The following is a 20834-nucleotide window of genomic DNA, read 5'->3' on the forward strand; positions in this document are numbered from 1 at the left end:
AAATATTTTTTTATTTGCAGCATATGGATAGATAGCTTTTTAAAATGAGAGCAAGAGCAACAAGCAATTTGTTGTTGTTTAGTCGTGTCTGACTCTTCGTGACCCCCTGGACCAGAGCACGCCAGGCACTCCTGTCTTCCACTGCCTCCCGCAGTTTGGTCAAACTCATGTTCTTAGCTTCAAGAACACTGTCCAACCATCTCGTCCTCCGTCGTCCCCTTCTCCTTGTGCCCTCCATCTTTCCCAACATCAGGGTCTTTTCCAGGGAGTCTTCTCTTCTCCTGAGGTGGCCAAAGTCTTGGAGCCTCAGCTTCAGGATCTGTCCTTCCAGTGAGCACTCAGGGCTGATTTCCTTCAGAATGGAGAAGTTTGATCTACTTGCAGTCCATGGGACTCTCAAGAGTCTCCTCCAGCACCAGAATTCAAAAGCATCCATTCTTCGGCAAACTTTATGGTCCAGCTCTCACTTCCATACATCACTACTGGGAAAACCAGAGCTTTTACTATACGGACCTTTGTTGGCAAGGTAATGTCTCTGCTTTTTAAGATGCTGTCTAGGTTTGTCATTGCTTTTCTCCCAATGTTATGTACTGAGTTGAATAGGATCAGGCGTCTTTTAATTTCGTGACTGCTGTCACCATCTGCAGTGGAGCCCAAGAAAGTAAAACCTCTCACTGCCTCCATTTCCTCCCCTTCTATTTGCAACCCCCCCCCAAAAAAAAACCCCAACTAATAAAAACTTTGGGCGACTCAGCCGCGTCCCCAATGCAGCAAACCCGCTTCTCCCTGCGGGCCGCACTACCGCCTGCCCTCGCCAGGGGGCGCGGAAGGGTAAGCCTTCCCAGCCGCTCAAACGCAAGGGGCGTTTTGCCCAATAGCCGGTTCCCGAGAAGGGGGCGCGGCAATGGAGGCGCTGCTCAGGGCGCGCATGCGCTTTGGCCGTCCCCCGGCTCCAGAAGCCTTTTTCTTTCCGCGGGAGCGGCATGGGACGCGCCTGGCCGCAGCCCGGAGCGCAGGTGAGCGGAGAGCGCATGCGCGCCCTCTCTAGGGACCAGGAAGAGGGGCAGTGACCCCCACTTCTTCTCTTGGGGGGGGTCTGGGTTGGGGGGCAGGAGGAGCAATTGCTGGGTTTCTCCCTTCTTTGCAGCGCTGGGGCTCTTTTTGATGGAAATTTGGGAGAAAAGCAGGAGGGGCGTGTTTTATGGGTGCAGAATTCCTTGTTTATTTGCTTATTTATTGCATTTAGAAAAAGGCAGCCCTGTTTTAGGGAAGCTTTTAATATTAAATATTGCATTTTAATATATTTTTTCCAAATAATATATATTATTTTCAGTAAACCAACACAGTAAAGAAAGAAAAGATTAACAATAATAAAGGCCAACAAAAAAGAAAAGAAGCAAAAAGATACATACCACATATTACCACTTAATTAATTAAAATTAAGTACCATCCATCTTCATAAACATATTTGACTTCCTTGAATCTCTTCCATCCGAATTTCTTAGTTATTATATGTAGCAGTTTCCAATATCGGGGTTTCAAAAGGCCATATCATAGTCCTAATCATATTACATAACTTTCCTTATCGTACGTTTTCTTATTTATATATTTAATTCCCTTTTACTCCTAGGCCTAATTGTTTCTTTCAAGTGATTGCATATCTTTAATATTACAGTATTTATTCAAGTAGTCTTTAAATTTCACTGCACTGTTTTCTCGCTCTCTCCCCCCGTGTAAACACTGCCTTTCTCTTCTTTCTCTTCCCAGAATGAGAGAGTGGTGGCTTCAGGTGGGGCTTCTAGCCGTGCCCCTCATTGCTGTCTACCTGCACATCCCGCCCCCCAAGTTATCGCCGGCTCTGCAGTCATGGAGGTCGTCGGGAAGCTATTTCACCTTCCAAAACCAGAATATCTTCTACAGAGGTTTCCTCTCCTGTGTTTTACGTCCTTGTTTCCGAAATGCCTGGCCGGGTTTTCTGCGAAATGCTCAGTGCGGCTTGCAGTAAAGACGGCCTTGAAAATAGCCGTGAGGTTGTTCTGCGATTGCTTAAAAAAAGAGAGACAGACAGACACAAAAGGCAGCAGACAAATCGAAGGAAGCTTATTGACCTAAAATCGGCCGTTTTTAAAAGTGGCCGGCATTCAGTGAGAAACCTTCAGACTATGCTAACAAAAAGGGAAGCAAGGAAGGTAGATATCTAGCTAGCAGGTTTATTGATCGGTGCAAAGATTTGCATTGCACGATATTGGAAAAATAGAACCCTGCCTCCATTAACGGGGGACGGACGGACCGTTAATTGATCAGTAATAAGGATCATATGCAATCCACGGGAAGGGAAATTTATAGAAAGATGGAACTGGGAAAAGGTTGTGAAAGGCTACTTGGCCGTGATTCCTGCTTGCTTTTTGCTGGTTAATAAGAGTTAAAACTTAAGTGGAATTTTATTTTTGTCGTTAGATTTATTGCTCGCTTTTTTAGTGTGTGTGGCCACAATCAACCCAAAATGACTTACACACACACACACACACAGATATTAAAACCAGAAAAGAAAAGAAGGTGTTTAAAAATCCCACCTCCTCTAAAAGGTCCAAGATCATTAAAAGCCTAAGGCTTGATAGTTTTTACCTGGTGCCCGAAGATCTATGTATTAGGTTTATAAACTGGCCTCCAAGTTTAAAAAGTCGTACAGTGGATGCTTGGGTTGCGAACGTGATCCGTCCGTTGCATGTTCGCAACCCACAGTGTTCGCACCCCGCGTCTGCGCACGCTTGGGTTGCAATTTGGCACTTCTGCGCATGTGCAAAGCGTGATTTAGCGCTTCTGCGCATGCGCAGCCGCCAAAACCGTCCTGGTACTTCCGGGTCTCGGCGGTCCGTAACCTGAAAAAACTCAACCTGAAGCGGCTGTAACCCAAGGTATGACTGTAGATGGTTTTAACAGCCAAAGGCCTGGTTGAAGAGGAAAGTTTTTGCCTAGTGCCTAAAGATACATAGTGAAGGTGCTGGGCGAGTCTCCCTGGGGAGTGCATTCCACAAATGGGGAGCCACCCCAGAAAAGGCCCTGTTTTTGTGTTGCCGCCCTCATGGAGGACGCTCACAAAGGAGGGCCTCAGATGATGATCACAGAGTCCAGGACAGTCCTTGATAGACAATGATGGCACCCAGGAGAACCTCCCTGGAGAGAAAGTGCTTTCGGGATTGAATTCTGACAAGACAGAAGTACTGTTTTGGGGGGACAGGAGGCGGGCGGGTGTGGAGGACTCCCTGGTCCTGAATGGGGTAACTGCCCCTGAAGGACCAAGTACACAGCGTGGGAGTCATTCTGGACTCACAGCTGTCCATGGAGGCACAGGTCAGTTCTGTGTCCAGGGCAGCTGTCTACCAGCTCCATCTGGTATGCAGAATGAGACCCTCCCTGCCTGCGGACTGCCTCGCCAGAGTGGTGCATGCTCTGGTTATCTCCCGCTTGGACTACTGCAATGCGCTCTATGTGGGGCTACCTTTGAAGGTGACCCGGAAACTACAACTAATCCAGAATGTGGCAGCTAGACTGGTGGCTGGGAGCGGCCACAAAGACTGTACAACACCGGTCTTGAAAGATCTACATTGGCTCCCAGTACGTTTCTGAGCACAATTCAAAGTGTTGGTGCTGACCTTTAAAGCCCTAAACGGCCTGGGCCCAGTATACTTGAAGGAGCGTCTCCACCCCCATTGTTCTGCCCGGACCCAGGTCCAGTGCTGAAGGCCTTCTAGTGGTTCCCTCGCTGTGAGAAGCCAAGTTACAGGGAACCAGGCAGAGGGCCTTCTTGGTAGTGGCACCCGCCCTGTGGAACGCCCTCCCACCAGATGTCAAAGAGAACAACAACTACCAGACTTTTAGAAGACATCTGAAGGCAGCCCTGTTTAGGGAAGCTTTTAATGTTTAATAGAGCACTGTATTTGAATACTTTGTTGGAAGCCGCCCAGAGTTATTATTATTAGGGTGGGCCAGTGCCATAATGGATGTTCTGTTCTCTGCAGACGCCTCGGGCGCCGTTGGCAGTTCGGACATTGTGGTCCTCCTGCATGGCTTTCCAACCTCCAGCTACGACTGGTGCAAGGTGAGGCAGGCCCTGAGAGGCGTTGAAATTTTGGAGACCGGTTATAAAGGGAGCTCTCTGATAAGAGAGAGAGAGATGCCTCCTGATTTTCTTTTTTTTTAAATAATACATTTTATTAATTTTACATATAATCACAATATGTAACCTCGTATCCTCTTACTAAATCTTTTGGTTCAGCAGAGCCTAAATGATTTCCCTCCCTCCCACCGAATGGCTTCCAAAATTAAATTTTGCATTTTTGCATTTCACTTCCTCTCCCATTCTTGTTATATCATTACTTCAAATATTAAATTTACTCTACCTGAATAGGTAACTAATTCATCTCACAAATCTTCAGATAAGCCTGCTAATGATGTTAATTGCTTACAGTTGTCTTTCAAATATAATATAAATTTGCTCCAGTCTTTTTTTGGAATACTTGATCTCCCTCGTTCCGGATTCTTCCTGTCAGTTTCGCCAGTTCTGCAGAGACGCCTCCTGATTTTCACCTCTTCTCTCCCCTGCTGCAGATTTGGGAAGGGCTGACGCAGCGATTTAACCGAGTAATCGCCCTGGATTTTGTGGGGTTTGGCTTCAGCGACAAACCGGTAAGCAATCTCGGCGCAAGGGCTTCCGATAGGTGAGTGGGACGACCTGCCCGTCAGTCATGCGACACAATAAGGATGTTCTGTGTTTCCCCGCTCAAAAAAACTGTTCCTCATCCCTGAGGGTTAAGCATTATCTGCTTGTAATAGCAGGGGTCAGCAAAGTTTTTCAGCAGGGGGCCGGTCCACTGTCCCTCAGACATTTGGGGGGGGCGGAATATATTTTGAAAAATAATAATGAACAAATTCCTATGCCCCACAAATAACCCAGAGATGCATTTTAAATAAAAGCACACATTCTACTCATGTAAAAACACGCTGCTTCCCGGACCGTCCGCGGGTCGGATTGAGAAGGTGATTGGGCTGGATCCGGCCCCCGGGCCTTGGTTTGCCTACCCATGGCTTGTATGAATGGAGAGGTGTGCAGCTGGGCTCTCCGTTTACAGTCATACCTCGGATTACAGACTCTTCAGGTTGCTTTTTTTTTGGGTAAAGGTAAAGGGACCCCTGACCATTAGGTCCAGTCATGGCCGACTCTGTGGTTTTGCGCTCATCTCGCTTTACTGGCCGAGGGAGCCGGCGTACAGCTTCTGGGTCATGTGGCCAGCAGGACTAAGCCGCTTCTGGCGAACCAGAGCAGCGCATGGAAACGCCGTTTACCTTCCCGCTGGAGTGGTACCTATTTATCTACTTGCACTTTGCTGTGCTTTCGAACTGCTAGGTTGGCAGGAGCAGGGACCGAGGAATGGGAGCTCACCCCATGGCGGGGATTCGAACCGCCGACCTTCTGATCGGCAGGTCCTAGGCTCTGTGGTTTAACCCACAGCGCCAGAGTGCTGAAACCCGGAAGTACCGAAATGGATTACCTCCGGGTTTCGGCGGTTGCGCATGCGCAGAAGCGCTAAATCACGCTTTGCACATGCGCAGAAGCGCTGAATCGCAACCGACGTGTGCTGCGAATGTGCATCCCGCACGGATCACGTTTGCAACCGAGCGTCCGCTGTACTTCCCAAACAGAGGCCGCATCAGTACTCCATCTTTGAGCAAGCCAGCATTGTGGAAGGGCTTCTGGACCACTTGGGCCTTTTGAACCAGCGGGTCAACCTCCTCTCGCATGACTACGGGGACACCGTTGCGCAGGAGCTTCTCCACAGGTGAGTGGAAGCCGCGACGCTTCTGCGTTTTCACCGGCGCCCTTTAACAGCTTGCTTCGTTATTTCCTTGCATTCACCGTATTTTTGCTCTATAAGACACACCTGACCATAGGACGCACCTAGTTTTAGAGGAGAACAAGGGGAAAAACAATTCTCTCCCTCTCTGCGCAGTGCCCCTTCAGCGAACCAGCAGGAGAAACGGAGCCCCTTCCATTTCTCCTCCCGCTTCGCTAAAGGGGCGCTGCGCAGAGAGGGAAAACTGTGCAGCGCCTCTCCAGCGAAGCAAAGTTAAAACAGCAAGATGGATGGCTGCGCACCGATCCCTCTCGCTCTCCTGGCTTCAGCGATAGCTGCACAGCCTGCATTCGCTCCATAAGACGCACACACATTTCCCCTTACTTTTTAGGAGGGAAGAAGTGAGTTATAGAGCGAAAATGCAGTATATGGCTGCCCTTTGAGGCTCCCCGAGCCGCTTTCAGAATTCATTTCTACCCCAGAGAGGATAGACTGGTTCCCTCCATCTGCCGACGGGCAAATACCTTCCTAGGAAACTTGCGCTCAGGTGTGGTTCTGACCGCTGGGCTGCCACCAGGGCAAACTCTTAATTGCTGGTTCTGAATGTGCTTGGATGTATTTTAATTACTGTTTCTAACGAGTTTGTTTTCGTATTTTGTGTCGTCATTCTTAAATGCCACGAGCCGCCTTGGAATTCCTGGGGAGAAAGTTGTGGCATAAAGACGTTAACTTTTCATAACATTAACATTAACTTTTCTCTTCACCCACCCAGTTTTATTTTTATTTAATTTTTTATCCGTTTTTCTTTTTCCTTCATTAGACACATCTCAAATTCTTAACATTTACTATATATTCCTCCCTCCCTCCCCTCCTAGGCTTCCCCCAACTTCCATTTCTGGTTTGTTTCTATTTTCACCCATTTTGCTATCTCTCAACAGAAAAAGTTATTAATAACATAGCATTAAGCCCAAAAACATAAAAGTAACAGTAATTACACCATCATATTTCACTATCTTCTAAACATTTAAAGCAGATTATATTTGCAGAAATCTAAAGCATGTTATATTTGCAGAAACAAAGAAATGCCAATAGACTTGATAGCAGGATTTAAATAAACATTCACATTATTAGCATTAGAAAATGAACCCACACAGTTTTAGCGGTCTTCCCTGCACCCGTCTGATGTAGCTGTTTGCAAAGAAGAGGCTTGTGGTTTGGGGTGGAGTTGTCGGCGCCATGAAACCTGCCCCCAGGTGCAGAGATCAGCCCACTATTTACAGCCCACTATTGAGGTTGAATCCTGACAAGACAGAAGTACTGTTCTTGGGGGACAGGAGGCGGGCAGGTGTGGAGAACTCCCTGGCCCTGAATGGGGCAACTGTGCCCCTGAAGGACCAGGTGCGCAGCCTGGGAGTCATTTGGGACACACATCTGTCCATGGAGGCACAGGTCAGTTCTGTGTCCAGGGCAGCTGTCTACCAGCTCCATCTGGTACGCAGGATGAGACCCTCCCTGCCCGCAGACTGTCTTGCCAGAGTGGTGCATGCTCTAGTTATCTTCCGCTTGGACTACTGCAATGCGCTCTGTGTGGGGCTATCTTTGAATGTGACCCGGAAACTACACTTAATCCAGAATGCGGCAGCTAGACTGGTGACTGGGAGCGGCCGCCAAGGCCACATAACACCGGTCCTGAAAGACCTGCATTGGCTCCCAGTACGTTTCCTAGCACAATTCAAAGTGTTGGTGCTGACCGTTAAAGCTCTAAACGGCCTCAGCCCAGTATACCTGAAGGAGCATCTCCACCTCCATCGTTCTGCCTGGACACTGAGATCCAGCGCCGAGGGCCTTTTGGCGGTTCCCTCATTGCGAGAAGTGAGGTTACAGGGAACCAGGCAGAGGGCCTTCTCGGTAGTGGCACCCGCCCTGTGGAATGCCCTCCCTTCGGATGTGAAGGAAATAAAGACATCTGAAGGCAGCCCTGTCTAGGGAAGTTTTTAATATTTAATGCTGTATTATTTTTAACACTCGATTGGGAGCCGCCCAGAGTGGTTGGGGAAACTCAGCCAGATGGGTGGGGTATAAATAATAAATTATTATTGTTATTATTATTATTATTATTATTATTATTAAGCTGTTCCTACAGAGGTATCTGTGAAATAATACCTTTGAGGGCTTGCCTGAAAGTGTCTTGTTACTTATTGCATTCTAGTCCACCTTTTTCTCCAGTCAGTCCTCACAACAACCTTGTGAGGTTAGGCTGAGAGGTGGTGACTGCCCCAAGGCCACCCAGTGAGCAGAGGTTTGAACCCCAGGCCCTAGTCCAGCGCTCTAACCATTGCACCGCGCTGCCACAAGAAGAGGTGTGGCTCTGCCCTGACTCCGCTCCGCCTTAGCCTCTTCTTTGTCCTCAGGTATGAGCACAATACGACGGGAAGTGTCCTCATCAACAGCCTGTGCCTGTCAAATGGAGGTAAGGCTTTCATTGCAAAGAACGTCCTCCATATTCTTATTGTGATTACAGTACCCTGGTTCTCAAACGCCTTGGCAACTTAGAACCCAAACATGCAAACCCGGAAGTACCGTATGTTTCGCTCCATAAGACGCACCTGACCATAAGACACACCTAGTTTTTAGAGGAGGAAAACAAGAAAAAAAATATTTTGAACGAAACAGTGGATGTATGATTTTTGTGGTTCATGCTGTGGCCACAGACATGTGATTTGACCGTGAGTTTGGGGTAGCCCAATGCAAAAATCCTGAGGATCCAGGTTTTTGTGCCACGCAACAGTGGGTGCGTGATTTTTTTGGTGCAGGCTGTAGCCATGGACATGCTATGTGATCTGATGGTGAATTTGGGGTGACCCAATGCAAAAATCTTGAGGATCCATGAGCTTTTACCTTCCTCCTTCCAGGCAGCCTCCTTTATTGCTAGCGTCCCTTATCTCGTTCCCGATCGGCAAATGATCAGCGGCTTCGTTTCAACACCCCCTTTCCTCTTTCTTAAAAAAAAAAAAGCACAATCTGCTTTTTGCCCCTGGGCAATTCGGCTCCAGGGACCACACATTCACTCCGTAAGATGCACAGACATTTTCCCTTCCTTTTTAGGAAGAAAAAGGTGTGTCTTATGGTGCAAAAAATACGGTAAGTGTTCTGGTTTGTGAACTGTTTTCGGAAGCTGAACGTGCTCCGTTTTGAGTGTTACGCTGAGGTCTGTCTGTTTTTGCTATTTTGCATTTTTGTGGCTCTTTTTGTTTTGTGTGGAACCCAGTTCAGCTCCTGACGGATTGATTGTGTGACTGCAGTACATCGTTTGTTGCTTTCATTTTATGGATTCGTGGTCTCGTTAGATAGTTAAGTCCATGTTAAATTGCTGTTTTAGGGGTTTGTTTTTAAAAGTTTGGAACGGATTAATCCGTTTTGCATTACTTTCTATGGGGAAGTGCGCCTTGGTTTTGGAACGCTTTGGTTTTGGAACGGACTTCCAGAACGGATTAAGTTTGAGAACCAAGGTACTACTTGAAGCCTTGGGCTTGAGTTTCTGCTGAGCTCCTAAATGTGACCAGCAGTAGGTTTGTGGGTAAAAGTTGCTTTCATGCCATAAAGAATTTGTGCATAAGAAGAGGTTGCTGCCCAATGGCCCATCTGGCCTAGCCTCCAACCAGGGGAAAACTTTATAAAACAAAATGCCTTACAAAGAAAAGAGAGTGATAAGGAGAAAATGGGACTGCTGGACGAAATAAAGAAAAAGGAAAATGAATTGATTCAACAACCAAATAATGAAAAAATTAAAAAGGAAATTAGGCTATTACAGGTAGAATATACACTGAAAATAGAACAAGTGTAAACTAGAGGATGGAGAATTCGTTCACATGTGGTGGACATGTGAAAAAATGGGGGGGGGAATGGAACATGATATATAACGAAATGAAAAATCTCTTTAAATATACCTTCCCAAAGAAACCAGAGGCTTTTTTTTACTAGGGATAATAGGAGGTGAATTAAGAAAAGGAGATTGTAAATTATTCTTTTACGCCATGACTGCCGCCAGGATTCTTGTGGTCCAAAAATGGAAAACCCAGGAGATTCCAACTGTAATGGAGTCGCAGACGAAATTGTTTGAATATATAGAATTGGCGAAAATGCCTTAGATAATTCGATACCAAAAAGTAACAAAGTTTGAAGAGGAGTGGAGTAAATTTGTTGAGTACCTATGGAATAACTGTAGAAGTCTAAAAACTGTAGCAGGGCCAATATAAATCTTGTGACGTGGATGGAGTGTAAATAAGAATCTGTAACAGAGGATGTGAATTATGAAAACCGAAGCAGGAATGAAAGGAAGTCCGGGTGCGAAAGTGCGCAGGGCAAATAAGAAGATACAAAAATGTTGAATGTAAAAGATTATGTTTTATTTAATTTTGTTTTGTTGTTGAAAATCAAAAGCATTATAGAAAAAAGAAAGAAAATAGAACAAGAATTTGATTTGAGTGCGAGAGTGACTCTCTCCTCCTGTTTCCTGCAGGTATTTTCCCAGAAACTCACCACCCCAGATTAATCCAAACGGTAAGCACCTTTGCTCTTGCAGAAAAACACTGAGCTTCTATGAATAGAATTGTTCCATTATTCACTTACAGTGGTGCCCCGCAAGACGAATGCCTCGCAAGACGGAAAACTCGCTAGACGAAAGAGTTTTCCGTTTTGGAGGTGCTTCGCAAAACGAATTTCCTATGGGCTTGCTTCGCAAGACGACAATGTCTTGCGAGTTCCTGCGGGGGTTTTTCCCCTCCCCCCCTTTTTCTAAGCTGCTAAGCCACTTATCAGCTGATCCGATCAGCAGATAAGCCGCTAAAAGCCGCTAATAGCGCTAATCCGCTAATCCTTCAATGGGCTTGCTTCGCAAGACGGAAAAACCGCTAGACGGAGAGAATCACAGAACGGATTCTTTTCGTCTTGCGAGGCACCACTGTATTACATTTCTATGATCCCCTTCATGCAAGGATCACGGGGCGGTTCACAATATAAAAGCACAAAAATACATACCTTACCAACAAGCAAAAGCAATTCCCATCCACCATTTGAAAAGGCCATAGATTTAATTTGCCAAAGGCCTAGTTGAAGAAGAACGTTTCTGCCCGGAGCCTAAAGATGTATAATGAAGGCGCCAGTTAAATCTCCCTGGGGATAGCATTCCAGAAACATTATCATTATTATTATTTACTAAACTTAATTAAGTTCATTTAATTAACCAAAGGCCTGGGAGAAGAGGGATATTTTTGCCTGGCTCCTAAAGATATGCAATGAAGGGGTCAGGAGAGCCTCTGTGGGGAGAGCCAATTCCACAGATGGGGAAGCCACCACAGAAAAGGCCCCGTTCTTGTGTTCCTGCCCTCTGGACTTCACGGAGGACGCTAATAATAATAAATAATAACAATAATAATATTTTATTATTTATACCCTTCCCATCTGGCTGGGACCTGAAGGAGGACCTCAGATGATGAGCTCAGAGTCTGTCTCAGTTTATATGGTGAGAGGCGGTCCTTGCGGTATTGTGGTCCTGAGCAATTTTAAGGCTTTATAGGCCAAAACCAGCTCTATTGAATTGGGCCCAGGAACTTAATTTGCAGCCAGCGAAGCTGTGCTTTCTGGGGCTGTTGGATTTGTAGTCCTAAAACAATTAAACAGTGATTGATTTTTCCTTTTCCTTTAAAGATTCTCAAAGATGGCGGCCTGCTTTCACCCATTATCACCCGGTTATCAAATTACTTCTTCTTTGCCAGAGGGTGAGTTGGTATTCTGAATCCTTGAATTCATACACACACACACACACACACACACACACACAGTTTTTTAACATAGCATTTTCATCAATTATTAAACATACTTTTATAGCTTAAACAATTTTTTACGACTTCCATCAATCATATCTGAAAATTTTCCAATCTTTTCACTTAATTTACATTTCTTACTTTCACTATTACCTTAAATAATGTCTCTCTTCTTTCTCTTCTTTGCAATATTTCATATATTTCTCCTTACAAAACTTCTTGTAGTCCTACCAATGTAATTTGTTGATGACAGTTGCTCTTCAAATAGTTCGTATATTTCTTCTGTAAACCTCTGGCCCTGCAGATTTCGAAACCTTGCTGTCATTTTATCCAATTCTGTGTAGTCCATTAATTTTGTCTGCCATTCTTCTTTCGTCGGAATCCTTGAATTCTTGCCCTTTGAAAACAGGAGGTCTCAAATGCTATTATTCCTTATGAGAAGAGGGAAAGAGAATGTACTTGTTTTTCAAAGGATGCTGTATGGTTTTGGAAACCTGGGAGGGTGTTTAGTGCAATCTAAATTTGAGCAGATTCTCTTCCTTGATAGTCCACCCCCTTCTTCTTTCAAATCTTCCAGACTTGCGGCTGTCTTCGGCCCATATACCCAGCCTTCAGACGCTGAATACTGGGACATGTGGACAGCCGTCCGAACAAACGACGGCAACCTTGTGATTGACAGGTAAGGCCACCATGGAAAAAACAGAATGATAGTGGACACCGGGTTGCGTTTGGGGTCTACTGTGGAACCAGGCAAGCTGTAAGCGAGGAGTGGACATTATAGTCCATGAATCAGCTGTGGTCTCTGAAATAGGGCCAGTTTATTTTTTATTTAGGGATGTGGGTGGCGCTATGGTCTAAACCACTGAGCCCAGGACTTGCCGATCAGAAGGTCGGCGGTTTGAATCCCCGCGACGGGGTGAGCTCCCGTTGCTCGGTCCCTGCTCCTGCCAACCTAGCAGTTCGAAAGCATGTCAAAGTGCAAAGATAAATAGGTACTGCTCTGGTGGGAAGGTAAATGGCGTTTCCGTGCGCTGCTCTGGTTCGCCAGAAGCGGCTTAGTCATGCTGGCCACATGACCCGGAAGCTGTACACCAGCTCCCTCGGCCAATAAAGTGAGATGAGCGCCGCAACCCCAGAGTCGGACACAACTGGACCTAATGGTCAGGGGTCCCTTTACCTTTTTACTATTTTTTATTTCAGTTTTTAACAAATTACCATATTCTACATTAAGAGAGAGACAGTGCGCAAAGGGGTGTGAAAAGAAGGGAGATGTAAAAGTAAAGCTTAATTGTGCAAATATTTGCCTTCTGGACCGCTGGACCCACAATTAGTCTCGTCCACATGAAGGGGAATTCCTAACCCTGGAGATAGATTTCAAGAGTATTTCAAAACCGCCCGTCGCCTGCAGAGATGAGGCATTTATGCTGCTCTGTCGTTAGATATTCCTGCATTCTGAGGCAGCACATTCTGTAGAGCCATCCTTATGCCAGACAATTGTGATATATTGGTATATCGCTTGTAGGTTTCGGGAGGAAAAAGCTCTTCCTTTGCAGCTAACAGCTCACTCCTACCCAGAAGTTAAGTCCCAGCGAGTTGACTTTGGAAGTTGCAGGCTTAGGTCTGTGGTTGCCAAACTTGGCCCTCCAGCTGTTTTTGGACTACAACTCCCATCATCCCTAGCTAACAGGGATGATGGGAATTGTAGTCCCAAAGCTGGAGGACCAAGTTAGGGAAGCTTTTAATGTTTAATAGGTTATTGTATTTTAGCGTTTTGTTGGAAGCCGCCTAGAGTGGCTGGGGAAACCCAGCCAGATGGGCGGGGTATAAATAATAAATTATTATTATTATTATTATTATTATTATTATTATTATTATTATTATTATTATTATGGCCACCGCTGCCTTAGGTCACCATTTGCCAACCTGGTGCCTCCAGAGGCTTTGGACTACATCCACTGTGGGCACCAGGTTGGCAAAGAGCTTTTTGTTAAGGCGCTTGGGAGACCGAGAGAATTTAACACTTGCCGCGCCGGCGGTGGGGCTCAATATTGCCCCTTGCAATCGACGTGGAGCCCTGTTTACCTTGGGGAAAGCAGGATCCATTCTTCCTGGTGCAATGAAAGCATCCTGAGTCTCATGTTTACCTGGCAGAGAATCGGCTTCCTCTCGACTCCGATCTTCCTTTCAGGGCCTCGCAGGAGGTCTGGCACCTGGGCTATCCTGTTTCAGCGCCTGGGCTGCTGCTTTGTGTTGGATGAGCAAGCTTGCCGGGTTAGTGTTACCGTCACCTGAATTAACCTGGAGTGTTGAGCTCAAGGTTCGGGTGGAGAGCCTGCTGCCAGCTGAGGAGTTCTCCAAGTCCCGCCACCCCTGAAATGCAGGGCACCCCCCAGCATAGTCGCCCAGGATGCCCACTTACCCCCCTCCAAAGCTGCGCATGCTGGACGCTCCAAGATCACTGCTCCTTGCTGAGATTTCTGTTCACAGCTCTGCATTCAACGGAAAAGTCTTAGCTTGCTGTGCTTTGCTTGCAGGGTTCATTATCTGGTACCTTCATGTCAGGTTGGATGCCTGAGACTGGGGGAAGCCAATCATCTAAACCAGGGGTCAGCAAACGTTTTCCACAGGGGGCCAGCCCACTGTCCCTCAGACCTTGTGGGGGGGGTGGACTATACAGTGGACGCTCGGGTTGCGGTACCTATTTATCTACTTGCACTTTGAGGTACTTTCAAACTGCTAGGTTGGCAGGAGCAGGGACCGAGCAACGGGAGCTCACCCCGTCGCGGGGATTCGAACCACCGACCTTCCGATCGGCAAGTCCTAGGCTCTGTGGTTTAGACCACAGCGCCACCCGCGTCCCTAAATCTAAGTGTTCGTACCCTGCAAAACACCCGTTTAATAAAATATTAAAAGTTTTTAATATTTGATGCTGTCTTGTTTTTAACACTTGATTGGAAGCCGCCCAGAGTGGCTGGGGAGACTCAGCCAGATGGGCGGGGTATAAATAATAAATTATTATTATTATTATTATTATTTATTTATTATTAATTTATTGTCTTTATTCACTTGTATAAGGTGAGATTATGCCTAGGGCTGGGCGATACCTGCTTTTTAGTATTGCAATATATCACCAGCTAAGCACTGCAGTATACCGATATATCATGATATCTGGCATAAGGATGATTCCACGGTTTTCCCTGCAACGTGATGATTGCTGGCACCTTCTCTTGGGATTTGTTCCCCCAAGAGCTGAGCAGGCAGAGTTTACAGGGATTGCAGGAATCGAGAGAAGCCTTGGCTGGCTTCACGGCTTCCCCCACACTGTGATCACGGATATGGACTCCAAACTGGTTTTGGACGATATATCGCCCAGCTCTAATTATGACGTAGCCGTATGGAACCTCAGCTGAAAACTGCCTGGTTTTGGGGCTCATCACAGAGATGGCTCTGTCTTAGAAAAGTGCTTTACACAAAGCCCAGCTCAGTATTCGCAGCACTGACAAAACCTTTAGGATTTCGATGAGGCATTTCCCCCCAGCCCTAAGTGGAGATCCCTTTGGGGACTGAACCAGGGAGGTGCTCAACTAGAGTTTCAGACCTTCCCCCAAACGGACAGCGGCTGCCTCTGAGCCACCCGAGGCTCCTGCCAAGTGCTTGGAATCGGTCTCCATGGATGAATTTTGTTCTTCAGCCTTTTGCAGTACATCAACCAACGGAAAAAGCACAGGAACCGCTGGGTAGGAGCTCTGCAATCCACGTCTGTTCCCCGTGAGTAGGAAACGGCAAAGGCTGCAATTGTGTCTTGGGCTGTACGGAAGAGCCAAGATTAATTCTGCTGCTTTTGGGTTGGTGGGGTGGCCTGTGCCCTGGAAGTTGACAAAGATGCTCTTCTTCCTCTCTTGCAGTACATCTGATTTATGGGCCTCTGGACCCGGTGAATCCACACCCAGAGTTCCTTCAGCTCTACAAGTAAGCTTATTGTGAGGGGCCACAGTTGTACCATGTAATTCCCTGGGGCTATTTCATCAAGATACAGTGGTACCCCGCAAGACGAACGCCTCGGAAGACGAAAAACTTGCTAGACGAAGGAGTTTTTCGTTTTCTTAGCTGCTTCGCAAGACGCATTTCCCTATGGGCTTGCTTCGCAAAACGAAGCTTGCCCCGCAAGATCCGGGGATAGCGGGGAAGCGCAGCGCGTCTTCTCCGCTGTCCCCGGACCTCTTTTGAAGCAAGGGGCGGCGGGGAGAAGATCGCTTCTCCCCGTTGCCAGCCCCGCAATCTCCGGGGACAGAGGGGAAGGCGCGCGCCTTCCCCTCTCTCCCCGGACCCCTTTTGAACCAAGGTGCGGCAACGGGGAGAAGCGATCTTCTCCCCTCCGCCCCTTGCTTTAAACAGGTCCGGGGACAGAGGGGAAGGCGCGCGGCGCTTCCCCTCTGTCCCCGGACGGTCTCCACAGGAACGCATTGATTGATTTTCAATGCATTCCTATGGGAAACCGTGCTTCGCAAGACGAAAAACTCGCAAGAAGAAAAAACTTGCGGAACGAATTAATTTCGTCTTGCGAGGCACCACTGTATCGGTCTGAAACAAAATGAAGCCTTTGAGCACTAGTGAGGATTTCCAAATACATACTGGAGGTTGCTGCCTTTTCTCTTTACATTTTAACCAGGACATAAGGCAGAAGTTCAACACGTGCATCTGCCCCCTGCATTGCCTGCTGGGAAAAGCAGCCTCTGTTGAATGCCTGCCTGCCTGTTAAGTACGTAGCTTGTTTGTTTGATTTGCTTTTTTAATATTTCTATGCCTCTTCACTCAGATGAATCCCTGCTTACAGTGGTCTCCTAAGTAAATTAAAAATTTCCCCCGTTCTTTTCTAAAGTTTTTGTCCTCTTGGTTCCTGAGCTTCCCAGTCAGCTTTGCCATTTTAGCGTAACCCAACACCTTGGTTTGCTATTCCTTCCTGGCAGGGACTCTTCTTTCCATTTCTGGGCCAATAGCATCCGTGCAGCTGTTGTCGCATACATAAAAAGTCTTTTCTGCTCCTTTGGAATGTCGGTACCTACAATTTCTAATAAAAACTGCTTTTTTAAAACAAATTTCTAATAAAAAACCTGCTTTTTTTAAACAAAAAACCTGCTTTTTTAAAACAAATTTCTAATAAAAAAACCTCCTTTTTTAAACAAAAAAATGCTGTTTAAAACATTTTTTTCAGTTCATAATATAACATCTCCTAGAAAGCTTTTATTACCTTACACGGCCACCACATATGATAAACGGTACCTTCTTTCTCTTTACTTCCAGCAGGTATTTGTACTTTGTACATTTTTCATAACTCGTCAAAAAAAAGAAAACACTTTTTAAACCCGGCTTGACATCCTAGGAAGCTGCCTTATACGGATCAGAAGAGAAGCTTAATTCCGCTTTCTTCCTTTGTTCCCTGTAGCAGTTGCGGGGTGTTCTAAAGAGCTCTTTCTTGCTACTTCCCCCACAGGCAAGTGCTCCCCATGTCGACGGTTTCTGTGCTAGACGACCACATCAGCCACTACCCACAGCTGGAGGACCCTCTCGGCTTCCTGAACTCCTACCTGAACTTCATCAACTCCTTCTGAGCAGGAAGAGCGGGAGAACCGATTCTCCGCTCTCAAGAGGCGTTCTTTCGTTCAAGAGGGCTAAATTGTGGGCTCTCTGCCTCCGTACAAAGAGCAGGAAACCAGTTTCTCCCTTGGCGACTGAAGCAATAAGACTCCTGGCTAGTCACCAGTGGCTGGCATGGAGAGACAAAAGTGATTTCCTTTTACGCTCAGCTGCTGGTCCTTCCTCCGTGTTGTTTAAGGAGAGAAGGAATGGCTCTGAGGGGCTAGACTGAGCCATACAAACAGGTGCATAATTTCTCTGCATCCGTGTCTTGCTTCTTTCGAAGATGGCAGGGACGTTCCCTGGGTTCTGGAAGGGGGAGAGGTCCTGTTTCTTGCACGGCTTGTTTACTTCCTTGCCGGGAGGCGAGCAGAGAGGAAGGGTGGACTGAATCGTGGCTACGGTCACAGCCACGCCGTGCATCTAAAGCACATGGCTTCCTCCCAAGTATTCTGGGAACTGTAGTTCACCCCTCGCAGAGATGTTCACTTCGCCCTTAAACTACGGTGTGGTGATCACACAGTTGTTAAAAGTGAACCAAAAACAGTTTATTTTACAAACATTAACAAGTTTAGGGTTCTCAGATAATATTCCTGTCGATATCTTAACTTTAGTTTCTTTACTGGCCTATACCTTCTGACTGATTATCTCAACTGTTTGACTGGCTCCTCTTAACAAATTCTCTCCCTCTCTCACACCAGACTAGCCCAACCCAGACTTCTCTTCTCTATCTCTTCTAAATCCAGACTATCTTCTCAACCACCTTAACTCTCCCTCCCCCCAAAAAAACTCTGTGCTTAAAACCTTCAAAGGTAAAGGGTAAAGGGACAACTGACCATTAGGTCGTCGCGGACTCTGGGGTTGCGGCGCTCATCTCGCTTTATTGGCCGAGGGAGCCGGCGTACAGCTTCCGGGTCATGTGGCCAGCATGACTAAGCCGCCTCTGGCGAACCAGAGCAGCGCACGGAAACGCCATTTACCTTCCCGCCAGAGTGGTACCTATTTATCTGCTTGCACTTTGACCTGCTTTCGAACTGCTAGGTTAACCTTATACACAGTTAACTCTGCCCCTTGGGTTCCCATTGGTTAATCATTTTACAATTAGTTAACCCTTTCCTTGTGAACCCAGTACAGTGGTACCTCGGGTTACATACGCTTCAGGTTACAGACTCCACTAACCCAGAAATAGTACCTCGGATTAAGAACTTTGCTTCAGGATGAGAACAGAAATCGTGCTCCGGCGGCACAGCGGCAGCAGGAGGCCCCATTAGCTAAAGTGGTGCTTCAGGTTAAGAACAGTTTCAGGTTAAGAACAGACCTCCGAAACGAATTAAGTTCTTAACCCGAGGTACCACTGTATGTCACACACCTAGGAGGGCAAACGCCACATATGGTCCACAGTATTCTTTGAGGTGTGATCTTATATGGCTTCTTGTGAGGGACAGTTCTACTGTTTTGTTCATGGTCCACAGGGTGGGTGGGTGTCACATAGGGGATTCTGGGTTGCTCCTGGTCTACTGCCCGTGATCCTTTCCATGTCCATCATGGAAAAAGACCTCTTGCTAATAGCAGGGAGGAGGGACTCCGAGGCCTGCTTCCACCCTATAGTCTCAAGCTTGGTATGCGAGATGGATTCTTTAAGCTCCACTGGGAAATGTTTAGGACACCGTATGGGCCCGATAGATCAGGCCAATGGCCTATCTAGTCCGGTATCCTCTTCTCACAGCGGCCAACCTGTGGGAAACCTGTGAGCAGCACCCGAGCAACTATCCTTCCTGTGATTTCCAGCAACTGGTATGCAAACAGGTATTCAGGACTCCCTGGTGCTGAATGGGGTAACTGTGCCCCTGAAGGACCAGGTGCGCAGCCTGGGAGTCATTTTGGACTCACAGCTGTCCATGGAGGCGCAGGTCAGTTCTGTGTCCAGGGCAGCTGTCTACCAGCTCCATCTGATACACAGGATGAGACCCTCCCTGCCCGCAGACTGTCTCGCCAGAGTGGTGCAAGCTCTGGTTATCTCCTGCTTGGACTACTGCAATGTGCTCTATGTGGGACTACCTTTGAAGGTGACCTGGAAACTACAATTAATCCAGAATGCAGCAGCTAGACTGGTGACTGGGAGCAGCTGCCGAGACCATATAACACCTGTCTTGAAAGACCTACATTGGCTCCCAGTATGTTTCCGAGCACAATTCAAAGCGTTGGTGCTGACCTTTAAAGCCCTAAACGGCCTCAGCCCAGTATATCTGAAGGAGCGTCTCCACCCCCATCGTCCAGCCCAGACACTGAGATCCAGCGCCGAGGGCCTTCTGGCAGTTCCCTCCCTGCGAGAAGTGAGGTTACAGGGAACCAGGCAGAGGGCCTTCTCGGTGGTGGCGCCCTAAAGAGAACAACTACCGCCAGACTTTTAGAAGACATCTGAAGGCAGCCCTCTTTAGGGAAGCTTTTAATACTGGATGAATCATTGCATTTTAATATTCTGCTGGAAGCCACCCAGAGTGGCTGGGGAAGCCCAGCCAGATGGGCGGGGTATAAATACTAAATTATTATTATTATTAAAAGCATATCGGTGTCTAACTGAGGTGGTACAGGAGCCATCGATAACCCTGTCCTCCATGAATTTGTCCAGTTCTCTTAAAGCCATCTAAGTTGATGAGCATCACCACCTCCATAGTTTAACGAATGTGCTGTGTGAAGGACTTTCCTTTTTTCGGTTAAGTCACTGATTAAATGCCTGTGGGCTGACAGAAGAAGGGGTGCAGTGAAGTGCTTGGGTTTCATCTTCGGCCTGCCTGCTCAAAGTGTGGCGGCAGCAGCCAATTTCTATTCAATGCAGCGCTGGCTTGGGTATCCTTGATGTGCAATCTGTGTCTGGTCGATTCTCATGCCCACTTGGTGACCACGAATCCTGTTTTTAGTTCATTAAGGGGGGGGGGGAATATTGCACAGGAAGATGCCCAAATTAATCAATTTTAAAGTTTATTTGCTATGCAGAGTTGCCAGGCAGAAAGCGGATTGTTAAAGGAATGCTTAGTGCTCTGAAGCTGCAAGAAATCAAGAACTAAAGCTGCAATCCTAACCTCACTTACCATGTTGAATTCAGTAGGATTCACTTCTGAGTAGTCATGGTTTGATAGTGCTGTCATCTCTTACAGAAAAGGGGGCAGAAATTAAGTAGGGAGAGGCACATAAAGGATCTGGTCTGTTGCTAATGGGGAGGACCAAACTCTTCCAATGATATTTGGTGACCGCTAGGCTCCCATCCTCTTCCATGGTACAGATTTGCGAAGTTGTTGCAGTAACACAGCAGCTGAAAAAAACAGCTTTTCAAACCCAGATGGCTTTAAGCTGGTACAGTGGTGCCTTGCAAGACGAAAGGAATCCGTTCTGTGATTCTCTTCGTCTAGCGGTTTTTTCGTCTTGCGAAGCAAGCCCATTGAAGGATTAGCGCTATTAGCGGCTTTTAGCGGCTTATCTGCTGATCGGAGCAGCTGATAAGCGGCTTAGCGGCTTAGAAAAAGGGGGG

The 20834-nt window shown here is 46.9% G+C and overlaps 1 protein-coding gene and 1 long non-coding RNA gene across 2 annotated transcripts; both read left to right on the plus strand.

Moving 5' to 3' along the window:
• The first annotated feature begins 892 nt into the window (after window positions 1-892).
• MEST (mesoderm specific transcript) lies at window positions 893-17877 on the plus strand. Its single transcript, XM_081210439.1, has 12 exons — window positions 893-1016; window positions 1768-1922; window positions 4020-4099; window positions 4609-4686; window positions 5701-5837; window positions 8264-8322; window positions 10372-10412; window positions 11559-11629; window positions 12252-12353; window positions 15366-15442; window positions 15580-15643; window positions 17166-17877. Exons 2-12 carry the CDS (start codon window positions 1769-1771, stop codon window positions 17281-17283), a joined length of 981 nt encoding a protein of 326 aa, XP_081066565.1. The 5' UTR covers window positions 893-1016; window position 1768; the 3' UTR covers window positions 17284-17877.
• Window positions 17878-18172: 295 nt separating this feature from the next.
• On the plus strand, window positions 18173-20237 carry LOC308595915. Its single transcript, XR_014012212.1, has 2 exons — window positions 18173-19222; window positions 20006-20237. It is a non-coding gene; the product is annotated as an uncharacterized lncRNA (long non-coding RNA).
• The last annotated feature ends 597 nt before the right edge of the window (window positions 20238-20834 follow it).

Source organism: Podarcis bocagei (genome assembly GCF_964188305.1).
Source record: "Podarcis bocagei genome assembly, chromosome: 10".
Taxonomy (NCBI): domain Eukaryota; kingdom Metazoa; phylum Chordata; class Lepidosauria; order Squamata; family Lacertidae; genus Podarcis; species Podarcis bocagei.